Source organism: Agelaius tricolor, unplaced genomic scaffold (assembly GCF_023055355.1).
Source record: "Agelaius tricolor isolate 1412-34295 unplaced genomic scaffold, bAgeTri1.0.p SCAF_43, whole genome shotgun sequence".
In the NCBI taxonomy this organism is placed as follows: Eukaryota; Metazoa; Chordata; class Aves; order Passeriformes; family Icteridae; genus Agelaius; species Agelaius tricolor.
Window position 1 is genome coordinate 1864232 of NW_027269303.1, and position 14955 is coordinate 1879186.

General features: G+C 56.3%; 2 protein-coding genes across 2 annotated transcripts in view; one reads left to right on the top strand and one right to left on the bottom strand.

Moving 5' to 3' along the window:
• Window positions 1-14955, bottom strand: part of LOC139604076 (uncharacterized) — a 1261625-nt gene that overhangs the window by 348201 nt on the left and 898469 nt on the right.
• Window positions 7314-9839, top strand: LOC139604040 (serine/threonine-protein kinase pim-1-like). The gene is made up of 5 exons (XM_071455028.1): window positions 7314-7898; window positions 8041-8091; window positions 8296-8662; window positions 9277-9453; window positions 9695-9839. The coding sequence occupies exons 1-5, from the start codon at window positions 7314-7316 to the stop codon at window positions 9799-9801; spliced, it is 1287 nt and encodes a 428-aa protein (XP_071311129.1). The 3' UTR covers window positions 9802-9839.

Below are 14955 nucleotides of genomic sequence, written 5' to 3' on the forward strand. Positions count from 1 at the left end.
CAAGGCAGAATCCAACTCCAAAGTTTCTTGGACGTTTAATGGGTCCCAGAGAGGGACACGACTGAGCAAGTGTCCCCAGGCCCCAGGCAGAGCAGAGAACTGCAGGCAGTGCTGACAGGTGGGGACAAAGAGAAGCCAAGTCTTGGTGCCCTGGGGCACAGCAGGGTCTGTGCCAGCAAGGGCTGGGAGGAGACACCTTGTCCTGAGGCCCTGGGGCCTCCTGGCACAGCCCCAGCCAGGCTGGGCACTGTCAGCCCCTTGTGCTGCCCTCAGCATCCCCCCCTAGCCCACATCCCAGTGGCCTCAAGGATCTGCTGCAAGGAGTCCCTGGGGAGCCTTGCTCAGCAATGGCCCTGGGGGCTCCTTCATGCTCCCTGCAGGGACTGCAGGTTTTTCAAAGGACTTTGTCTTTGGCTTTGGCCTTGGAGTCTCTGAGAGGTTTGTGCAATCATGGCCCCAGTTATCTGCTTTAAGGAGTCCCTTGAGAGCTTTGCACTGACACTCAGTGTGGCTCATTAATTCTTTGAGACACTCAAGGTTTTTTAAGGTGTTTTGGATTCTCCTTTCCACACTGAGTCTCTGAGAGGTTTTTGTGCCATCCTGGCCTCCAGTTCTCTCCTCCAAGGAGTCCATGAGCAGCCTGTTTTGGGAACGGACCTCAGTGAGACCCATTCATGCTTTGAGACACTTTGGGGTTTTCTTCTGACTTTGACTCCTGGAAAGGTTTGTGCAATCTCCTCTCAGGCCCTGAGGTTCAAGGGCTCAGCTCCAAATGCACCACAGGGCTCATCAGGATCAAGCAAGTCCTGACAAACCATGGCTCTGCCTTGATTTCCCTCTAGTCTTATTCAGTTCAGCAGGAAGATTTGCTTTTACAGTTATGGATGGTATAAATAAGAAGCTTGACTAGGCCAATATTCAAGCAGCAATCAATTTAGTAATTAATATGGTAAAGTATGAGCAATACAGCGCTGGGTACAGTCAGGGAAGTTTTCCCTCCAACTGCACACCGATAGTTGAGGCTTACAGGTATTTATAGGGGTACTCATAAGCTTTCACAGCAATTTCTATTCCAATTCTTACTCATCAGCAGTTTCTATTCCCAATTTTTATGTCACAATTCTACACACTATTGTGATTTAGTTTTTCTCAGGATGTATCCCAAAAGGAGTATCCCCATATGGTGGTGGTCTGGTTTCCAAAAGAACAAAGATGAATCCCATCTGGTGAGGACCAGCTCTCCAGATGTGGGTCCATCTTTTGATTGCAAAGACTATAAATCTAACAACAGTGATGTCCAGCTTCCCTTGGTTGAAACTATAAATCCTTGAGGTGGTGTTCGTTCATCTTCCTTTCTCAAGCTGTTTTTCTCTGCTTTATTAAGGCGTGAGATAAGCTTGTTTCCTTTATATATATTCCAAAGCTATAGTTTCGAGGATACAAGCAATGTTCTAAAATTATACTTCAAAAGGTTATTATTGCAGAACTCTTAAAGGATTAACTACAAGGAAAAAGCAACATCCCTAATGCTTTAATGCCAATGCTCCTAAATCAACCAAGGTTAATTGTAAACAAAAGATGGGTTCAAAGGACTTCTTCCATGCTTTACTTTCCTCAGTTATTACTAGAATTCACAACTGTCCCATTGTCGGTCTCCACACATATCGCAATCACAAATACACACATTGCCTGTGTGTACCTGACACGACACACAGCTTTGTATTTCACATCCCCCGTGTCCCCCTGTGTTCCCCCGGGCAGGGAGCTGCTCTGGCCCGGGATGGCCGGGCCCAGCCGCGGGGCCTCGCCGGCAGCGGGCAGGAGCCGGCCCGGGCTGCGGGACACGGCGGGGGTGCCCGGCTGCAAAGCAGCTCTGGCTCCCGCCAGGGAGCTGTGGGCAAGGGGCTGCAGCCGTGCGGGAGGAAAGCCGCTGGGCCAGCCCCTAACGCTGCCCCGCAGAAAGGAAGGGCAGGAGGAAGCTGACAAATGAGCTCGGAATGTGGCAGTGCAGAGATGAAGGGACAAGTGCCCTTGGGGGCCAGGGGTCGGGGCCAGCCCTCGGGCACGGCTCCGAGCGGCTCCTGAGCCGGCCTAAGGGCTGCCTGTAAGGATTGCAGGCGGCAGCCCAGAGCAGCAGCGCCGGCAGTGCCGGCCGGGCCCCACGGCCATCTTCCCCTGCCTTCGCAGCCCGTGAGGGCCGCGGGCTCTGCAGCGCCGCTCCTGCTCCCACAGCCGGCCCGGAGCCTCAGGGCTGCCCCGCAGGCGCCGCGGCAGCAGCAGCGGCCTCAGGGCCCGGCCCGGGGCTCCATCTGCTCAGCCCGGGGGCAGAGCCACAGCAGGGGGGAAGGAGCTGAAGGAGCACCAGGGAGCCCAGGGAGAGACAGGCTGTGAGACAAGGCTCTGCCTATAATTTTAACAGTTTTTATTAACCTAATAACTATATACAACTAACTTACTAACTATATACAAGTAAAAAGTCAAGTTTCTTATGACAATTGTCACAGGCGTTTCTCGCTTTGGACAAGATGTCCCAGGTCGAGCACTGGGCGCTGAGTCCTTTCCAGCTGGCCGGGGGCTGTTGATGTCTGGCGGGGCTGCAGAGGCTGCTCGAGCCCTGGGGCCCATGAGACCTGTCGAGGAGCTGTGCCTGGCCGTGCTCTCCTGAGGCGGCAGGGCCTGGGCGTGAAGGGCAAGGGTGAGCCGCCACAGGTGCTGGCCCCAGCGCACCAGGACTCAAGCTCTTGTCCCACACTGGGCATGGCCATTCTCCCATGTTACTCCAGCTCCAAGCTCAGTTGCCCCATGTGCCAGTCCTCCTGCTCCATTCTGCCCCTTCCTTCTTACCCCAGACACAAAATACCCATGCCACATTACCCAGCTCTGTACACAGAGCCCTGCTCATCCCCCAGCTGGCACCCTGCAGATAATCAGCCCCTGTCATCATTGACCCCCTTGCCCTGACAGGGCCATACCTGACGCATCCTGTGTCCTGATCGCCGTACGATGCTGGTCATTACAGCCCCTCGAGATGTGTCCATCACCGTGCAGCAGGGTCACACTGGGCTGCGGAGGAGAGGGCAGCTGGCTGCAATGCAGGGCCCAATCCAGCACACCCCAATAATCCAACTCAGGTCTCCCTGGGGACTGAAGGCACAGATTCCCCCTGGACAGTCAGCAATGCCATCAAGCCTCAGTCACCATTCTGTGTCCCCACCTTCATCACACCTACCTTGTTGTGTACCAGGAGACGCTGCAGCTGTGCACTTGTATGTGGGGAAGCCTTGATTTTCTGCATGGTGGAGCTGCTGCTCTGATGGTCCCCAGAGCTCTGTGGCACATGGGGACACTGGCACGGACCAGCGGCCTCCTGTGGGATGGGGCAGAGGACACTCAGTGCCCAGCCCTGTGGCATGCAGGGCACCACCCTGCTGTGCCAGGGAGGGCACTGGCAGTGCTGCCTGCAGGGACACGTCCCTGCCAGCTCCTGTCCACCTGCTGCAGGAGCCCCAAGCCCATCCCACCAGGCTGCATCTGCTGGCTCTGTCCCCATGGCCACGTGTGCTGGCCATGGCACCAGGCAGGTCCCTGTGCACAGGACACCAGCAGGCAGGAGCTGGGCTGTCCCAGCTGCAGGGATTGGTTTTGGGAACTCCTTTCACAGGAGGCACCCAATCCCCATCTGTAGGATTGACGGGGGTAGCACGGTCAGGACGAATGGAGACGAGAGATCTCTGAAGCCAGGTCATGGACGGTTTATTGCAAAGGGCGTGGGTGCAGGGCCCTGCTTGGAGCTGCCAGCTGCAGCTCAGAGCAGGCCTGAGAGAAGAGAGGGGTAGAGAGGATGAGAGGGTAAGAGAGTAAAAGCATAAGAGAGTAAAAGGGGTATGAGGATAAAAGGCAAGAGCTAAGAGACAAGAGGTAAGAGTAAGAGCTAAGAGCTAAGAGCTAAGAGCATAGAAAAGTAAGAGCCAAGTTCCCATTACAATACAATAAATCATCTTCTGTGTTGAATATTCTGATTCTCACTTAACCAATCTAGTACAACATACAAATCCTATAGCATTTCCATACAGCCTATAAGAATCACTACATTACCATACTGTGCTACATTTTGAACCCTAAAAACTCCTCTTTGGACCCCTTCTGCCAAGCTGGCAGGGTCTGCTGGGACCCTTGGACCTGCCTGCAAGCAGAGGGTCTTGTTTCATCAAAAGGGGATTACTTTCAGCCGGCCACACCATTGTTTTCCCGTTGTTCAGTAACTAAGGGATCTCGAAGCTTGCTTTCATTTCAATCTCACTTATAGTTTCCATATTCTCAAAATCTTTTGCCGGGCAATCATATTTATAAGGCTTTCCTGTTTCATATTCCCCAACAGCCCTCCAAGCCTGAGCTCAGACTGCAAACAGACGCAGCTCATCAGATGTGCTTTCAGCAGCCTTGGGACAGAGAGATGGGCCAGATAGGGCAGTGCAAGGCAAGGAATGCAAAAGCCCCCAGCCCTGGGGCAAGCACTGGCCCTCCACAGCTGCCCTCTGCTCCCCTGCCCTGCCCCGTCCCCCCAGGCTGCTCTGCCCCAGCCCAGGTGCAGAGCCCTCCTTGCTGTGTCAGGGCTGCTCTGCACCCCAGGCGCTGGGGATGTGTCCTCAGGGCCCCCACCTTTGGCTGGGCGGTGGCTCCTTGCTGGGGGGCATGGGCTGCAAATACGGGAGTGTCTCGGGGTACCTGGGGAGGGCAGGAGTCACAGGGGTGTGACAGGGGACAAAGAACCTGTTCCTGTTGGAGGCAGCCCCCCCAAAGCCATGGGATTGTAGCCCATGGCATCCCGCTGCCTGTAGCCCTTGGGATGAGCCCCCACAGCCCCTGCTGATGGGCAGGGCTGCCGAGGGGGCTCCCCACATCAGCCCCTCCCAAGCAGACACTGTCCCCCTGTGCCAGCACAGCGGGTCACTGCTGGCACCCATCTCCACCCATGCCAGCCCCGCTGCCCCCGAGGCACTGGTGCTACTCACTGGCCAGGAACCTGCACGCTGAGCATGCGGTCACAGGACAGGCACGAGAAAGGGACTGGCAGCTGCCTAAGGAGGGGGAGGGAAGAGGGCTGGCTGAGCTCCTGGGGCCACAGCCCTGCAGCACACAGGCAGCAGCTCCCTGCAGCAGCCAGCTGCTGGGCAGCTCACTGCACAGGGGCACGGCCATTGCAGAGTGAACCGTGGGCTCTTGAGCCTGTTTCTCCCCATCCCCAAGGTGCTGGCTGATGCCAGGTGAAGGGCACAGGCACCCATGCCACCATCCCAAGCAGCCCCTGCAGCGCTTTCAGCCCCTCTCTGGCACCAAAGCTCCCCCGTGTGCATGGCCAGGAGGGCAGGGCACGACCCAGCTCAGGGGCATGGTGTGTGACAGCCCTGCCTGGCAGGAGCAGTTGCCATAGCTGTCCCCAAAGCCATCAGAATCTCCATTGCACTCACTTCTTAATCCCAGCAGCATTTTCACGCAACAGCCTATCCTCGAGTTCCTCCATGTTCCTGTTCCAGGAGTCCTCCCGGTGTTTACGGAAAGTCTTCAGCTCCAGGCGATCCAGCTGTGAACAGGTGCACAGCCTCAGCCAGCTGCTCCAGGATGTGATGTGGAGCTCTCCAGGGAAAAGCCTGGAGGGGGATCCTCAGAGGGATGCTGCCTCAGGCTGTCAAGTCCCAAAGGTGCCAGTTCCTCGTGGTGGGGACGAGGTACCCCTCACCTTGTCTTCAATTGCATCGCTGAACTGCTGCTGGGTATTGTTCCAGTGCTGCTCCTGGCCTGAAATCTGGCTCTGCAACTCCTGCATCCTCTCATCCAGCTCCTCCATCTTCTCTTCACACTGGCTGCAATCCACTTTGCTGTCCAAGGCAGCTTTGTCCATCTTCTAGCAGAGGGGAAGGGCAGGAGAGCGGTGGGGAAAGGGATGAGGAACGCCAGGCAGGGCCAGCGTGTGAGGGGCAGAGGGGTGAGTGCTTCTGAGACAGAGTAGAAATTTTCCAGAGTAGAAATCCATTTTGATTTAGGTGAAATATACATCTTTGAGTCTGTGGTTAGAAAACATAGCTATGTAGCCTGACTGCAAAGCCTAGGCTCAGGGAACCTGATTTAGTGAAGGACAGAGATAAGGGGGGAACGGGACAGAGGGTGATAAAGAGACACAGAGAGACTGCTGTGAAAGCAGGTCAACCTGACCTAAGAATTCTTTCTGATAAAGAAGAACTAGTGGCAAATGTCACGCGAAATTTGTAAAAATGAATATGTATGAACCTATTGTGAAATTGTATGGATATGTATTTGAGAGGAGGATAAAAAGGGACCTGAAGTTCCCAGAGGTACGCATGCCTTTTAAGGAGAGTAATCTCTGCATGCATCCGGCACTGTAATAATAAATATGCCGGGTTTACAACTTACACAAAGTTGTGGAGTTTTTGGCTATCTCTGCAAAACAGAGCCCTTTTGGAGGTTTCCTCCCAAAATTTGCCCTAAGCCAGCACAAACAGTCATCATGAAAATTTCACCAGTGGCATAATTTCCTGCTGGCAAATCTTGGGACAGAAGCTTGACCTTGTTCTCCATGAGACATTCTTGGGAAGAGAGACAGGAGAAGATTCCTGGAAAACTGAAACAGCTTTCCAGAAGTGAAATGAAAATGAAAGAAACAATCCAAGATCTTTTCCTCTATTTATTTCTATGCTCCCCTTTTCCATGTTGCACTACTTCTCCATCCCAGGAATTCCAGATGCACCGCACCTCTAAGATCAGTGACTTAGTGATTTTTAGACACTCAAAAATACCATGAGCCACACACATTTTCCTTCCCCTGGTTTTACTGGAAGGCAACACTGGAGATGTAAGTGCACAGTGCTGGGGTCAGGTAGGAATCCTACAGCAAGGGAAGGTGGCCCGACAGTGTTTGACCCTCAGCCAGGCCAATGCAGAGCAGCAAGCGAGGGGATTGCTGTGCCAGTGTGCAGGAGTCAGGGCTCTGCATCTGGGCTCACCGCTGCAAAGTTCCCGTGTTTGGACAGACTCAGGGGCTGTGCCCGGGGCGCGCGGGGCTCGAACGTGGGGCTCGTGGGGCGAGCGGGGAACGGACACGGGGACGAACGGCCCCGGTGCTTCAGTTGCAGCGGCGGCAGCAGCAGCGGCAGCAAAAGCAGAGACGCTTCAACATTCCTTCTCTTTTTCTTTCTGCTTTTGTTTTTCTTTCTCTCCCTTTCCTGCGGTCCGGCACCCTTCTCTCGGGGTCCCTTGCCCGGCGTCCCTCTCGTGTCCCCTCCTCCCTCTCCCCTGCCATGCCCCCGGCCCGCCCCCGGCCCCGGGCGGGGCTGCCCCGTGCCCGGCCCCGGCCGTCCCGCCGCGCTCTCGCCTCCGCCCGGCTCTGGCCGTACTGGCGGTGGCGCTGCTGGGCGGGTGTCAGTGCCTGGTGCGGGGGCGACATCGCCGCCCTTCGGCTCCGCCTGGCCCGAGCCCGGCCCCGGACCCGACGTGAAGTCCCGTCCCGATCCCGGCCTCGGCCCCGGCCCCGGCCCCGTCCCCGTCCCCGGCCCCGGCTCCTCCCGGGGCCCGTGGAGGACACAGGCGGCGCGGCCGCTGCCGCCGCCTCTGCTGCCGCTTCCCCGGCCCGAGCTCCGCCGCTCGGCAGCGCGGCCGCCGGCCCCGAGCCGCCGGGGCCCGGGGCGGGTGGGGATGCCCGGCCCGGGCCGCTCGGGGGGCGCCCGGGGGCCGTTGCTGGCCCCGGGCCGAGCGCTGACAGCCGCGTCTCGCCCGCAGGGAAGGCGCACGAGGCCCTGCAGGAGCGGTACCGCCTGGGTTCGCTGCTGGGGCGCGGCGGCTTCGGCAGCGTCTTCGCGGCCACGCGGCTCTCGGACGGCGCCCCGGTGAGCGGCGGGGCCGGCGGCGGGCGGAGGGGGAGGAGGAGGAGGAGGAGGAGAAGGTGGACAAGAAGGTGGACACGGAGGAGAAGGTCGGAGCGCGGCGGGCAGGGCGCCGAGCTCACCCGCTGCTCTCCCTCGCTCGCAGGTGGCCATCAAACGCGTGCCGCGGGATCGCATCCGGCACTGGGGCGAGCTGGTGAGTGAGCGGGGCCAGCGGCAGCAGCCGGGCCGGGCCGGGCGGCGAGGAGCCGGGGCCCGGCAGGGTGGGAGCCGCCGGGAGCCCTGCGGGGAGAGCGGGCGTGGGCCGAGCGGGGCGTGCAGAGCATCCCGGGCTGGCTGAGGGCTCCCAGAGCCCCGGCACGGCCTCAGCCCCACTGACGGCACCGCGCTCCTCCCGCAGCCCGACGGCAGCAGCGCGCCGCTGGAGATCGTGCTGCCGGCCAAGGTGTCCCGTGGCTGTGCCGCTGTCATTCAGCTCCTGGAGTGGCTCGAGCTCCCCGACAGCTTCCTGCTGGTGCTGGAGCGTCCGGAGCGGTGCCAGGAGCTCTCGGGTTTCCTGGCGGAGCGGGGGTTCCTGCCCGAGGAGGAGGCGCGGGCGCTGTTCCGCCAGGTGCTGGAGGCCGTGCGGCACTGCACCGCCTGCGGGGTCCTGCACAGGGACATCAAGCCCGAGAACATCCTGCTCGACCTGGCCAGCGGGCAGCTGAAACTCATTGACTTTGGATGTGGCACCTTCCTCCAAGACACAGCCTACACCCAGTTTGCAGGTGAGCCCTCCAGGGCATGCTCCTGGGCATCTCATGGCCCAGCCTGGGTGCAGCACCGGGGCTTCCCCCTATTGCAGCCGGGATGGGATTGATGCTGGAGCCGAGTTGATTTGGGTGGGGTGTGAGGGGGGCCAGCTGCCAGACCTGCCGACAGCCTTCAGCACCCACTGTGGCCTGGGCTGGGGCTGGAGCTGGGGCAGCCAGCCCGACACAAACCCCCATGGGGGTAGCAGAGAGGGGGGACTGACCCCGTGCCCCGGATGGTTTGGTGTGCAGGCGAGGAAGGGCTTGGACTGCTCCACTCCCCTTGTTTGCCTTGGCTTATTAACATTTTTGGGGGCCATACAGGTGGGGAGGAGAGTGGGTTTTCTCCACCACTGGGTGGGTTTCTCCTTTGTGTGTCATGGTTGGGCCTTCCCAGGGTTTCTGCTGCCCTCTTCCAGCACCTGTGGCTTCTTTTCCAGCCCCGAGTTTGTACACAAGTCCCAGGTGCTGGTGAGAGGGCAGCGCTCACCCCGTGTGCCTCTGGGGCAGCCCCCACACGGCCAGGGATGCTGGGGCCGGGCTCTGGGAGCAGCAGCATCCCCCTGCTGAGCTGTGTCTGTGTTCCACAGGAACCCTGTCCTACAGCCCACCAGAGTGGATCCAGCACCAACGCTACCACGGCGAGGCAGCGACGATCTGGTCTCTGGGCCTCCTGCTGTGCCACCTGGTCATGGGCAAGCACCCGTTCAGGAGGGGCCAGGAGATCATCCGGGGGCAGATCTTGTTCCCACGATGGCTCTCTCAAGGTGGATCCTCATCTCTGGGCACGGGGGGATCCCAGTGCTGGGAGACAGCATCGGGCTCGTGGGCATCCCGCTCTGGCAGCTGCTGAGGAGGTGGCACAGGTCCTGCTCTCCTGCTCTCCTCCAAACAGAGCATCCATGGGGAAGTTTAGGCCCAGCTCTGGGCACACCCAGCATGGCCTGGGCACGGGAACAGGGGGGCAACTTCTCCAACTGACTGGTGATTTCTGGTTTCGCTCCCCAGAGTGCCAGGATATCATTAAGAGGTGTTTGTCCATGCAACCCTCAGACAGGCCATCCTTAGAAGAGCTTTTCTGTCATCCTTGGGTGCAGGGTGTTCCTCTGCCCTAGAAGATGGGAGAGATCCACATGCACAGTTGGATCCAGGGGCCTGGCAGGTACCAGCTCCACACATCTCTTGGCACTCAGTGGCAAAGCAAACCAGGCTGGTTTTGTGCTGCCTGTAGCTCTGAGCAGGGCTCAGCAGAAGGGAACACGCAGCTCTTGAGCTGGAGCTGAGCTGGAGACCTGGTGTGGCAAGCACTGGTGGCCACCATCCCCCCTGGTTTGGTTTGTCTGGTTCATGGATGGCTGGGGCCCTGGGCAGAGCCCTGACAGCCTGGTCTGGCCCCAGGAAGGAGAAGGAGCCCCTGGAGAAGCTGTACCAGGTGGGGCTGCTGCTGGAGACACCAAGGAAAACCTCAAGGGTGACAATCTCTTCCTCGGCCTGGCCAGCTGAAGATGATGGACTTGGATTCTGGCACCTTCTTCAAAGCCAGGCTCCAGGCCCAATTTGCAGGTGAGTCCACAGGCAGGGGGAGGCTCCCAGATCTGGGCCTGGCACGGCCTGGCCGGGCACCAAAGGTTCCCCCTTTGCTGGGGCAGATGCAATGAATTCTTCAGTCGCTGCCCAGCTGCTTTTTGGCTCTGGGCAGCTGCTGAGGGCTGGATGTGCCGTGGCTGGCTGCAGGCTGGGCACATGTCCTGCCCTCCTGCTCTGCTGCCAAAGGCAGCAGGGATGGGCAGCTCTGGGCACAGCTCTGGGCACAGCCAGCACGGCCTGGGCCCTGCAGGCCTTGGCACAAGGGCACAGGAGCCCTCAGCTGACGGGCGGTTTCTGCTTTCTCTCCTTGCAGCCGGGCTCTGCGGCTGCTGAGGCTGCTCTGGGCTCTGCCAGGGCTCTGCTGGGCTCAGCCCTGGGCCCAGCTGGGCTGGCTCTGCCCTCACATTGCTCTGAAAGCTCTGCATCAGACGAGCCCGTTGCGAGCACAGCGCCTGAGCTTTCTGCTTTGGCAGTGAGTGAGACTCTGCTGCAGGCCCAGAGATTGCAGCTGGGGACACACATCCAATTGGCAAGGACCCAAACTCTCCACAGTCCCAGCTGAACGCCTGGATCTGCACAGGCTGTTTTGTCTGTCCCATTCTTCCTTCTTGATTGGCTGGAATTGTGCAGTTGCACTTTCTTCCTCCTCTAGCAGTGCCACGAGTGGGCCAAAGCTGGCGAGTGGGCCGTGCTCCTGAGGCAGTGCAGTCTGGAGCTGGTGGATGGAGAATTGCCCTTCTGCACTGCCAAACCAGAGCAAAAAGCCCTAAGTGGGACTTTGTGTCTCTAAGAAATCCCTGACAGTTTCAAAGGGAATGTGCAGCTCATTTCCAGGCTGAGAAGGAAGGGCATCTTCTAAAGGATTTGGGGCTTGACAGAGTTTCCATTCCCAGTCCTGCTTGGAGCTGGAAGGGCACAAAGCAATTTCCTCTTGCTTTAACCACTATTTCAAATGGCAATGTTGGAAACAAAGCCCAAAATCTTTTAAAAGGCTGCTGAGGTTAGGAAGATGGATCCATGGCATCAGCACATTTACAATGTAAATAACTGAGTTCTCTTTTTCAAAAGATCATTTAGCTCTTAATGCAAAGAATGTAAGTTTGCATTTATGTTTTGTTTTTTTCACTAACATTATGTTATGTTTTTTCACTAACACTTGGATTTTATTCTTATCTTTTACAATTTACCTATTTTTTTCCCTTTTCCTTTTTTTTTCCTTTAAATAGAAAACCTGTCCTATCAAAGGAATGTCCTTTGCTCCTGGTTCCCGTGTGGAGCAGCTCCCTTCCTGCTGGCTGAGCTGCTCAGGCAGAGCCCGGCAGCTCCTGGCCCTGCAGGGCTGAGGCTTTTCCCCGTTGCTGGGCACAGACTGATGGAGCAGCACTGCTGAACACGGGCACACAGAGGGACCAGCAGCAGCTGCCTTTGCCCACCTGAGGCTCCAAGGCCCAACCTTTGAGCAGCCAGGGCTGGAAGAGACTGGCAGGATCTGATCCCTGACTCTGGGCCAGAGCTGCACAAATGACCCCACAGCAGCAGCAGCAGCAGCAGCAGCAGCAGCAGCAGATGGAGCTGACTTTCAGCACAGCCCTGCCCCTGTTCCCTCCCGTGTGCAGCGGTGTCACAGCAGCCTGAGGCACCTGGGAGCCCCCAGTGCCAGCAGGGACTTGAGATGGCAGCCCTGGGCTCCTGGAGGCTGTGCAAGGAACGGAGCTGGGCACTCCCTGTCCATGGGGAGCTTGCAGATGGAAAAGGCTGCTGTGCCCAGGCAGCTCCAAGGGCACAGAAAGGAGGCTCTGGAGCACTGGATCTGTGCCAGTGCCACAGTCCTGGGCAGCAGCCAGCCAGCCCTGGGGGAACAGAGGGCACAGCACGAGGGACAGAAGCAGGCAAGGGCAGAGACTGGAGAGAGCCAGAGCCGGGAGCAGGAACAGCTGCTCCATTGCACTCTTGGAGAAAGCTCTTGGCTGGTTCCCAGCGCTGAAAGGCATGAAGGGCAGAGAGGAGCCACAGCAAACAATGCTCCTGTTTGCACAGCCTCCCCTCTCCGTGTCCCAGAAGGAATTGCATGGACTGTGCTCTTCTCTCCGAGTCATCTCATTCAGCATGAGCAGCTCAGCACCAGGAGCTGAAGGAGCTGAAGCCTCAGGCCACAGGAGCTGGGCAAGAGGAGACTTTCTGAGCAAATGAATGCTGCTAACATGGACCCAGCTGAATGCAGTGGATAGAATCATGGAATCACAGAATCCTTTCTCTTGGAAAAGCCCTCTGAGCTCACCCAGTGCAGCCGCTCAGCCAGCAGTGCCAAGCCCAGCACTAAAGCACGTCCCTGAAGTGCCAAGGCCTGGACAGCAGCCCTGAGTGAGGCCTGAACAGCAGGCCCTGAGCCCAAGGTGGCCTCTGGATGAACCTTCCAACCAAAGGTTATCTTTGTATCTGCTCCCTGATGAAATATGCATGGTCATTAGCACTGTGATAGATGCAGCCACTCGTTAGTGAAACATGTATGGACCTTTGTGTATTTAGAAGCCAGACCAGGCCATGAAATCTGACATCTGGCCTTGTTTGGGGCTGAATGGTCAAAGTCACCTCCCTTGGTTCCTCCTGGGGCCCTGGCCAGGCTTTGGGGGGGACCCAAGAGGAGGATGAAACCAGATGTTGCCACACTAGCAGTGCTGTCAGTTTGTCCATTCAGCACTGTCAGAGCTGGGCCCTCTCCCAGCGGGGTTGGAGCCTCACCTGTGGCTGGAGGCACCTGCAGGAATTGCCAGTGCCCAGGAGTGGCTCTGCAGCCCTTGGCTGTGACAGCTTCCCCAGCTGCTGTGTGGGTCTGGGGCATGGTAAAGGCTGAGGGTAACTGGGGCTGGATCTTTCTCAATCACTGCAGGCAATCTTTGGTGGGGATGGTTGGGTGCATTGCTGAGCTGCTCCTGTTGTGATTCTTTGCTGCTTTGAGCTGCAGGAAATGACACTGATTCCTTCAGTTGGTGTCTGTGTCTTTGGTGCTGACCCTGCCCACTGGCAAACCAAACTGGCCCAGTCTGGCCAGATCCCAACAAAATGTCGCTTGTTCAGTGTAAATGTGAGGAATCAGTGCCATCAGAAATTCCCAGATGGGAAGCCCTTCCCTGGAGTTCCCTGGCTCTGGAGTGGGCTGAGGTCGGAGCCCCGTGGGAGCAGTGGGGCAGTCGGGTAAAAGAAGCTGAACCCCTGGATGGCTTCAAATGCATCCAAAAATTGCACATGGAAAAGGAAAAGAACTTGTGGGGTTGGGAAGACGAGGGTGAACTTTGTTAATGACACTTTGGAAACAGCACCAACAGAAGGAAAAATTGTTGTTGTCACTCCCACACAGAGTGACAGAAGGTTTCAATCTTGAGCTCAGGTTCATTTGTGCTAGTGATATAATTATAATGATAGTAGTAATAATAATAATAATAAAAAATTAATCATAATAGTTATATATAATATAACACAATAATTTATATTTGTATCTATGTAATTAAAGATTGATACTATTAAATAAGGCTGACAGTACTAATATGTCAGCTTTAGCTTTGACACTAAATACTCTACAGAAAAAGACTGGCCAAGACCCAAATGTCAGTGGTAAACTTTGTGAACTCTATACAAGGCATAAAGGAGGAAGGGATGAAATTGGCTGTTTTTACAGGATTTGCTGATACTGTGATGCAGAATGCTTTTTCTATTACTGGAGAAATGCAGTGATTAAGACTGCTGGGTTTTTCGTATCCCAGACAATCCACAAGCTGCAGGATTGGTTGAATGGGTGAAGGGGTTGTTAAAAGAGCAGTTGAAAAAATGAGGAGATGGGAACCTTTGCCCATGGAGAACCCATCTCCCAGATGTGCTCCATGCCCTTAACAATGGCCCTCTGGGGAAATGGAAACCCCCTGGCTGTGCATGGCTGCACCCAATTTACATTAATGAACTAAATCAATTATTAGAAGAAGAAAGAAGTGATGCTGTTAAAATATCCAACAGCACATCCTGCGAGCTCCAACAAACACAAATGGGGCTCTGCAGAACTGCACGGCCTTGGATTATCTGCTTGCTGGCCAGGGAGGATCCTGGGCTATTCCAGGACAGGAATGTTGCAGGAATGTCTATCAGTGCTGGGTTTGAGGTCCAACAATCAGGAATCACCTCAATAGAAAGATGAGTAGAAGACAGTCAGAAAGAAGAAAATTCCTCATGGTGGGATTGGCTCCCAAATTGGAGGCTGCTGTGAAGTGCATTTGTGGCAGTCACTGCAATCATTGCATTGTGAGCACTTGGTGTGTTATGATTCCATGTGACACCTTGTGCTGGAAATGGAGTACTGGGACTTGTCTAAAAAGAGACACAGTCTCAAGGAAAAAAGGGGCATTTGATAAAGAACAGAGAATAGCAACTAATTAGGCATGTTTTAAAAGGAATGCAAATTGTAGCTCTGAGTAATGAACTTGAGCAGCACTTAATTGATGAACTTTAGCAGCACTTAATTGAAGAACAAGAGCTGATGCCTTTGTGCCTAATACCTAAATTTAAACTGTGTTATTGCAATTGTTCTGAAGGTTGCAGTTCATCTGTAGGTCAAAGCACTGAGTGAAGCACTGAGGCCTCACCAGGCCCTGAGTGAGGCCTGAATAACAGGCCCTGAGGCAAAGCTGAGCTCCAGA